We start from the raw sequence: 10,000 nt of genomic DNA on the forward strand, positions 1-10,000 counted from the left end.
ATGCAATTCTGACATTATATCACGCAATTCTGACTTTATATCATGCAATTCCGACATTATATCACGCAATTCTGACTTTATATCACTCAATTCTGACTTTATATCACACAATTCTGACTTTATATCTCACAATTCTGACTTTATATCACACAATTCTGACTTTATATCACGCAATTCTGACTTTATATCACTAAATTCTGACTTTATATCACTCAATTCTGACTTTATATCACTCAATTCTGACTTTATATCACTCAATTCTGACTTTATATCACTCAATTCTGACTTTATATCACACAATTCTGACTTTATAACACGCAATTCTGACTTTATATCACTCAATTCTGACTTTATATCACACAATTCTGACTTTATATCTCGCAATTCTGACTTTATATCACACAATTCTGACTTTATATCTCACAATTCTGACTTTATATCACGCAATTCTGACTTTATATCACGCAATTCTGACATTATATCACGCAATTCTGACATTATATCACGCAATTCTGACTTTATATCACGCAATTCTGACTTTATATCTCGCAATTCTGACATTATATCTCGCAATTCTGACTTTATATCACGCAATTCTGACATTATATCACGCAATTCTGACTTTATATCACGCAATTCTGACTTTATATCACGCAATTCTGACTTTATATCACGCAATTCTGACATTATATCACGCAATTCTGACATTATATCACGCAATTCTGACTTTATATCACGCAATTCTGACTTTATATCTCGCAATTCTGACATTATATCTCGCAATTCTGACTTTATATCACGCAATTCTGACTTTATATCACGCAATTCTGACTTTATATCACGCAATTCTGACTTTATATCACGCAATTCTGACATTATATCACGCAATTCTGACATTATATCACGCAATTCTGACTTTATATCACGCAATTCTGACTTTATATCACGCAATTCTGACTTTATAACACGCAATTCTGACTTTATAACTCGCAATTGCGACATTATATCATGCAATTCTGACATTATATCACGCAATTCTGACTTTATATCATGCAATTCTGACATTATATCACGCAATTCTGACTTTATATCATGCAATTCCGACATTATATCACGCAATTCTGACTTTATAACACAATTCTGACTTTATATCACACAGTTCTGACTTTATAACAATTGCGACTTTATATCATGCAATACTGGCTTTATATCATGCTATTCTGGCTTTATATCATGCAATTCTGGCTTTATATCATGCAATTCTGGCTTTATATCATGCAATTCTGACTTTAAAACTCGCAATTGCGACTTTATATCACAAAAATCTGACTTTATAACAATTGCGACTTTATATCACGAAAATCTGACTTTATAACAATTGCGACTTTATATCACGCAATTCTCATGTAAACTCGCAATTGTGTGAAAAAAGTCAAAATTGTGATTCTTTTTTCTTTATTCTGTTTCTTTATTCTTTATTTTCTTTATAACAAGCTTCCATAGTTAACACACATTCAATGGACGGCCTGAAATCTCTGAGGTGTCATTTAGAAATATGTTGATGTTTCAAAGATGAATGAAGTGTTTAGAAAGACATGGGCTGTCCATTAGATGACCGGGCTGAACTTATACGTTTAGTGACGCACATTAATGAGAGCTCGTCACAACAATCCCTGAATCTAAAAGCAGACAGTCATGAAAACACAAATACGGCCACATGTAAACATCATGACAGGACATCGAGAGCAGAATCTAATTTACAGTTTCTGATCATCAGGAACACAATGACAGGAACTCTCCAGAGGAACTGACTCGCTGTTTACGCTGTTTTTACTTCTTTCTGCACTGCATTAAGTCCACGTGAGGCTCCTGATCTAGGGTTAGAGGTTTATGGGTAACAACTCACGAGAGGCTTGACTGCGAGTTCAGAGACGGTCCTGATTAACCCTATAAAGCCTGCTGTATCATATTCTGATCACACATCTCTAATACTTCTAATGATGAACATGATCTGATAAACCTGCACTCCATCTCCTCAGTGCTTCTGTCTCTGACTGATAGTTTACACTCTTTTATCCAGTAGAAGTCTTTTAGTGTAACTGTACAAACGTCCTCCTTCAGCTCGAGCTTCACGAGTCTTTCTGTCAAATCTGCCCTGATTTATCAAGGAAACGCAAGAATAACTTTGATGTTTGGACTGAAACCGGTTTACTTAATTATCCATCGTCATTAATAGAAAAATCATGAGTATCAAATATGATCATCGGGCTTTTGAGGAAGGTTTATTTGTTCATCTGTCAATCATCATTGCATTGCATTGCATTATATGATTTAAAACTATAGAGCTTTGATCATACAACTAAGCATTTAAATATCATCATACTAAGACATTATTGGCAAATATTCAAATTGATATGCATTTTATGTCAGTGTCTGTAAAATGTTAAAAATATCTTATTGATTTACATTAACAAGCATCAGAATTTCATATTTTTGTCCATTTTAATATCAGCATCTGCAGCAAATTGCATATTGAGCTGCTTTTTCCTCCATATTCTCACTTTATCTAATATATCAGCTATGAACTTTTTTATAAACGGTTTAATATTGAAAGTATGAAAGGATTCATTACTTTAATGAGCTCATTGTTTCTGCCTTTAATTATTACATTATATAAATTAATACATTTTTAGCTAACTGTGATTTTGTATATGTACATTTCTGAAATACATAACCTGATAACAGATCACTCTAAATTGTAATATGAACTCATGCATTTTCTGTAAAGCTACTTTGAAACAATGTGTATTGTGAAAAGAGCTATACAAATAAATGTGAATTGAATTGAACTGAATTAATAAACTGTTCCATTATAATAATAAAAAACCCAGCAGTCTCGGCCTCTCGTTTCATGTGTCAGGCTGGACAGGGTTAATGGAGAACAGACAGGAATCTCTTATATCTGTTATCTCTCCACGGCTCTCGACAGAAGAGGAAGTTTTAGAGAGCATCACTCGAAGCCTCAGAAGATAAACACAGAATATATGAAGAACACAACTTTATTACAGCAGAACACACACACACGTGGAGCCGCCCAGCGTTACCTGCAGGTCTACACCCCGTTGGCTGGGGTTCACCGGGAGTTCAGGGCAGATGTTTGCCAGTTCTCTCGCTCTACAGGAAAGCTAAATGGCTTCCGGCTCCACATGGGGTCGGCCCGTGACACAGGGTCACGATGTCCGAGGGGAAGCCGTCCTTCAGCAGGATCCCTCGCTCACGCTGGCAGTCCAGATCCGAGATAAACCCGTACCAGTAGATGACCAGACCCGGACCAAACCTGCACACACACCGGCACACGTTACGCTTTATGAAGAACTTCACCATGTTTAAATATGGCAGGGAACCACCATTGTCATTTTTTATCCAGCTTTTAATGTTGTTTATATGTGTATGTGGTGTTTTTAATACGCTTTAAGACAAAGCATGTGTAAATTCATAAGTCGACAGCATTGCTGAGTATTTCCTCCTTAAAACTGCAGTGAACCAAAGACAGTCTCAAAAACACGCTTTGAAATCGCTGGTGTTTCTGACGTCACAAACTACCTTGTAACCAATCAGATCCACGTGTGATCGTCAAAGAGTTGATCTCTGAGTGAGTGAGTGAGTGGAGGCGGGGCTCATTTGCATATTCATAGAACCATGCATACTAAATGAGGCAAGGGTGTCGAGTTACAGTCAAGATATTTTAAGGCATGAAAAACAATTAAATATGTAATGTTGTTGAAAGATGAGTTTTAAGGGATGAAATTATTGACTACAACATATTAAATCACAACTTCAGATAACCCTTGATACGGTAAATGTAAAAAAAAAAAATGTATCTGTATATTTACATTAATCTGGGGATTATAAGCAAGATTATTTTGAAAAAGGGATAAAAACATGAGGGAATATATTCATTTTAATTGTATATATTCCAGTATTTCCCAACAGTCGTTGCATAAACGTAGCTCTGATGAGAACGCATTGACTTTAAACCCTGGTTCATCGTAACTACTGTAACATCAGGCCGGATGACATGCAGTCGTGCTCTTCTACTGACGGCTGGGTTTGGATGAGGTCAGAACAATCTGAAGGAAAACAAGAAGTTCATGGGCACATTGGATGTCATGGGTGTCTGAAAAGAGTTGAGAAGACGAGAGAACGAGCTTCAGGAGCAGATAACAGCACCGGTGGCGAAGGGTTCGGGGTTTAATACACGTGCTTGTAACCCCGAGGGACGCGTCCACACACAAAGGCCACTGCATGTACTTCAATGCAAAGCTTCCATAAATAAAGGCATAAATGGACACAGGGCTCCAATTATAATCGAGGTCTATTATGTGGGCCACCGCTTCGCCACCTCAATCTGGCACAAGTATCGCTCGGGGGAAGTCAGTGATCTTCCAATAAACATCTAACTGCGTAACGAGTCGGTGAAATTGTTTGTGAAATGTAGCTAATTTGTGTGACGCTGGCGTTGGAGAGAGTGGGACGCCGCTGAGACACGCTGCCATTAGCGTAACGAGCACACGCTTCTGAGTTTAAAGCAGGTGCCATGCTGGTTAAAAAGGCATTTTAATGAGAGTGCAGCACTTAAGAACAAAAAGCTGAAAGGAGGTGCTGAGAGAGTGAGCCGGCGTTTGAGTGGCCTCCTCCCCGTCAATGCACACACATAATCACAGCGTAATTGAATAACTAATTACAGCTCTCTGTGGTGTCATCTCAGATCTCAGAACCTGCAGCTTCCAGAGGACACCTTTCTCCATCTACACACACTGAACCCTTTCTCCATCTACACACACTGAACCCTTTCTCCATCTACACACACTGAACCCTTTCTCCATCTAAACACACCGAACCCTTTCTCCATCTAAACACACCGAACCCTTTCTCCATCTAAACACACCAAACCCTTTCTCCATCTACACACACTGAACCCTTTCTCCATCTACACACACTGAACCCTTTCTCCATCTACACACACTGAACCCTTTCTCCATCTACACACACTGAACCCTTTCTCCATCTACACACACTGAACCCTTTCTCCATCTACACACACTGAACCCTTTCTCCATCTACACACACAGAACCCTTTCTCCATCTACACACACTGAACCCTTTCTCCATCTACACACACTGAACCCTTTCTCCATCTACACACACTGAACCCTTTCTCCATCTACACACACTGAACCCTTTCTCCATCTACACACACTGAACCCTTTCTCCATCTACACACACTGAACCCTTTCTCCATCTACACACACTGAACCCTTTCTCCATCTACACACACTGAACCCTTTCTCCATCTACACACACTGAACCCTTTCTCCATCTACACACACTGAACCCTTTCTCCATCTACACACACTGAACCCTTTCTCCATCTACACACACTGAACCCTTTCTCCATCTACACACACTGACACCTTTCTCCATCTACACACACTGAACCCTTTCTCCATCTACACACACTGAACCCTTTCTCCATCTACACACACTGAACCCTTTCTCCATCTACACACACTGAACCCTTTCTCCATCTACACACACTGAACCCTTTCTCCATCTACACACACTGAACCCTTTCTCCATCTACACACACTGAACCCTTTCTCCATCTACACACACTGAACCCTTTCTCCATCTACACACACTGAACCCTTTCTCCATCTACACACACTGAACCCTTTCTCCATCTACACACACTGAACCCTTTCTCCATCTACACACACTGAACCCTTTCTCCATCTACACACACTGAACCCTTTCTCCATCTACACACACTGAACCCTTTCTCCATCTACACACACTGAACCCTTTCTCCATCTACACACACTGAACCCTTTCTCCATCTACACACACTGAACCGTTTCTCCATCTACACACACTGACACCTTTCTCCATCTACACACACTGAACCCTTTCTCCATCTACACACACTGAACCCTTTCTCCATCTACACACACTGAACCCTTTCTCCATCTACACACACTGAACCCTTTCTCCATCTACACACACTGAACCCTTTCTCCATCTACACACACTGAACCCTTTCTCCATCTAAACACACTGACACCTTTCTCCATCTAAACACACCGAACCCTTTCTCCATCTAAACACACCGAACCCTTTCTCCATCTACACACACTGAACCCTTTCTCCATCTACACACACTGAACCCTTTCTCCATCTACACACACTGAACCCTTTCTCCATCTACACACACTGAACCCTTTCTCCATCTACACACACTGACACCTTTCTCCATCTACACACACTGAACCCTTTCTCCATCTAAACACACTGAACCCTTTCTCCATCTACACACACTGACACCTTTCTCCATCTACACACACTGAACCCTTTCTCCATCTACACACACTGACACCTTTCTCCATCTACACACACTGAACCCTTTCTCCATCTACACACACTGAACCCTTTCTCCATCTACACACACTGAACCCTTTCTCCATCTACACACACTGAACCCTTTCTCCATCTACACACACTGAACCCTTTCTCCATCTACACACACTGAACCCTTTCTCCATCTACACACACTGAACCCTTTCTCCATCTACACACACTGACACCTTTCTCCATCTACACACACTGAACCCTTTCTCCATCTAAACACACCGAACCCTTTCTCCATCTACACACACTGACACCTTTCTCCATCTACACACACTGAACCCTTTCTCCATCTACACACACTGAACCCTTTCTCCATCTACACACACTGACACCTTTCTCCATCTACACACACTGAACCCTTTCTCCATCTACACACACTGAACCCTTTCTCCATCTACACACACTGAACCCTTTCTCCATCTACACACACTGAACCCTTTCTCCATCTACACACACTGACACCTTTCTCCATCTACACACACTGAACCCTTTCTCCATCTACACACACTGAACCCTTTCTCCATCTACACACACTGAACCCTTTCTCCATCTACACACACTGACACCTTTCTCCATCTACACACACTGAACCCTTTCTCCATCTACACACACTGAACCCTTTCTCCATCTAAACACACCGAACCCTTTCTCCATCTACACACACTGAACCCTTTCTCCATCTACACACACTGAACCCTTTCTCCATCTACACACACTGAACCCTTTCTCCATCTACACACACTGACACCTTTCTCCATCTAAACACACCGAACCCTTTCTCCATCTACACACACTGACACCTTTCTCCATCTAAACACACCGAACCCTTTCTCCATCTACACACACTGACACCTTTCTCCATCTAAACACACCGAACCCTTTCTCCATCTACACACACTGAACCCTTTCTCCATCTACACACACTGAACCCTTTCTCCATCTAAACACACCGAACCCTTTCTCCATCTACACACACTGAACCCTTTCTCCATCTACACACACTGAACCCTTTCTCCATCTACACACACTGAACCCTTTCTCCATCTACACACACTGAACCCTTTCTCCATCTACACACACTGAACCCTTACTCCATCTACACACACTGAACCCTTTCTCCATCTACACACACTGAACCCTTACTCCATCTAAACACACTGAACCCTTTCTCCATCTAAACACACTGACACACCTTTCTCCATCTAAACACACTGAACCCTTACTCCATCTAAACACACTGACACCTTTCTCCATCTAAACACACTGAACCCTTTCTCCATCTAAACACACTGACACCTTTCTCCATCTAAACACACTGAATCCTTTCTCCATCTAAAATGTGATTCAAAAATCTAATTCAAACGTGAACGTCCCTCCGCTTCAGGCTTTTCTCACCTTACGATCTACACTGGAAAGTGACGTTCATGACCAGACAAAATTAAAATCATCCAGTTTATCACAAATCTTGCTTAATTTTGTCAAATCACATGTATTCTTGTTGCTTGAGCAATTTTGTCATTCTGAAGTAGCTCTGCAGTTCCACAAAAATGAAGTTCACTCTTAACCCGTTTAATCCCACCGGTCACAATTGTGACCGCATCTTTTTTCTTATTTCTGGATGCTCTAAAAATGTTGTTATTGACTTTGGGCAAGAAATTCAACTTTTAAATGACAAAATAGATTGTCTTGATTAAAATCTATCAATGTCATGTGACTAGTGTGAAAGGTCACATGACCAGATCAGTTTACTTCCTGCTTGCACATCTAGAAGAAGATGTCTTCCTCAGACTACTACAAAAAGTAGTATGTAAAACATCTTAATTAACAGATAGAACTATCATATTTTGTACATATATCCTTTAAAGGGTCTACTACTGATATATTTTGAGAATTATACTCCTGCATATATATTTTGATCGTAAGACTTGTAAATTTGTTTACGGTCACAATTGTGACCGGTAGTATAACAAAGTGCTTCAATTGAAAACACAGGTATTGGCTGGTATTGGCAGGTATTTCGCAATCCTACACTGAACATATGCAACACCTGTGAGAGGGATGGATGATCTTGGCAAAGGAGAAGTGCTCACTAACACAGATTTAGACAGATTTGTGAACAATATTTGAGAGAATTAGGCCTTTTGTGTACATAGAAAAGGTCTTAGATCTTTGAGTTCAGCTTATGAAAAATGGGGGCAAAAACAAAAGTGTTGCGTTTATAATTTTGTTCAATGTAGTTATCAGTATCCCAGAAACTTTCAATGTGTTGGACCTTCTAGACGTACGTGACCCCCTCCCCCCACCCCCCAAATTGAAAGTGACTGAGATAGTGATGGCTCAGATAGGGAGTACCATTGGTGAAATGGCCCATTTGCCAAGTAGACTATTGAATGGCGATGCAGAGGTGAACTATCTGGAGGATTAGGCAGATGTTCATGACAACCAATTGGTGTGCCCCACACATGACCACAAACAACCCTTTCTACAACGTACAGCCCATCTTCAGTGCACTGAATGAGTGCACACACATCTCCCTGAAACTGGCCTAGAACAGGGCTCAAGTGAAATCATGGTCTATCCCATAGGGGTCTAGCCGAACAACCAGAAGTTCCTCCAGGGTGTAACTTTGTACATGACAACCTTTTCACCTCACTAAGCCTCCTTCACGAACTGGCAAAACGAGGTATTGGATGTCTTAGAATGAATTGTGTCAATAGGTCTAATTGAAGAATTTGTATGAATTCTGACTATGGTGTTTCCCACCGGTCACTATTGTGACCGAGTATAAAACCTAATATTTCACTAACTTAACCAACATAAAATCAAAAAAGGCATAATGTTTGAGTGTTAGGGAGGTCTAAGGAGTAAAATGCAAGTACTCAAGTTGCAAGAAAAAATTTGGGATTAAACGGGTTAATTACATTGCATCTCTTTCTGCTTAGCCTGTGCAATATTCTGCTAAAGTTGCAGAGTTTTCCTCAAAATATGTTGTCAAAAGGTTGAAAATATATTAATTATAACTTTGCACAAGTGTTTCTGGCACGTGTATTTTAAAGTTTCAATGAAACATAAGTAGCAACAGATCTTTTCTCATGTATCACAAACATCCGTGAGTAATGTATTATAAAATAAAAGAAGGTAGGGTGGAGCTTGGTGCTATGCATTGGTTGTTGATTGGATGTTGAGATTTGGGTGTGGCTCTCTGAAGTCTATGCAAAGGAGCTTGCAGGGGGCAAGGTTTAAGAGCAGCAAACAATTGAAGAATAGAGCATACGTCACCAGAGAGAAGATCCATGCTTCACTGAAAGACCCACATAAAAATTACCAGGTCAAGAAGAAAAAAATGAAACCTGCATGGATGATTCATTCACAATACGATCAATAAGGGGCATTTATAAAATGGACCCGGACTCCCTGTCTGGTGGAGGAACATGTTGTATGGCCTCCTTTACCAGCAGGGACCAGTTTCCTGAGGGGCTCACATAAGTGTTATATATTAAGAATATGTTAAACCAAAACTTTCATATTTTTT

General features: G+C 40.2%; 1 protein-coding gene and 1 long non-coding RNA gene across 3 annotated transcripts in view; both read right to left on the reverse strand.

The window, feature by feature from the left end:
• cdin1 (CDAN1 interacting nuclease 1) overlaps nucleotides 1–10,000 on the reverse strand; it is a 122,712-nt gene that overhangs the window by 3,150 nt on the left and 109,562 nt on the right. For both annotated transcript variants that reach the window (XM_077240171.1, XM_077240172.1), the window contains one exon: nucleotides 1–3,337. This exon is cut by the window's left edge and continues 3,150 nt beyond it. In XM_077240171.1, the coding sequence (XP_077096286.1) occupies nucleotides 3,175–3,337 (163 nt within the window). In that variant the 3' untranslated portion in view covers nucleotides 1–3,174. The remainder of the gene's footprint in view (nucleotides 3,338–10,000) is intronic.
• LOC143747394 (uncharacterized) lies at nucleotides 4,656–9,472 on the reverse strand. Its single transcript, XR_013206726.1, has 4 exons — nucleotides 9,379–9,472; nucleotides 7,517–8,025; nucleotides 6,087–6,377; nucleotides 4,656–4,973 (listed from the first exon to the last, which is right to left on the reverse strand). It is a non-coding gene; the product is annotated as an uncharacterized LOC143747394 (long non-coding RNA).

This window comes from Siphateles boraxobius, unplaced genomic scaffold (genome assembly GCF_051911475.1).
Source record: "Siphateles boraxobius isolate OS27281-9 unplaced genomic scaffold, OSU_SipBor_1 22, whole genome shotgun sequence".
NCBI lineage: Eukaryota > Metazoa > Chordata > Actinopteri > Cypriniformes > Leuciscidae > Siphateles > Siphateles boraxobius.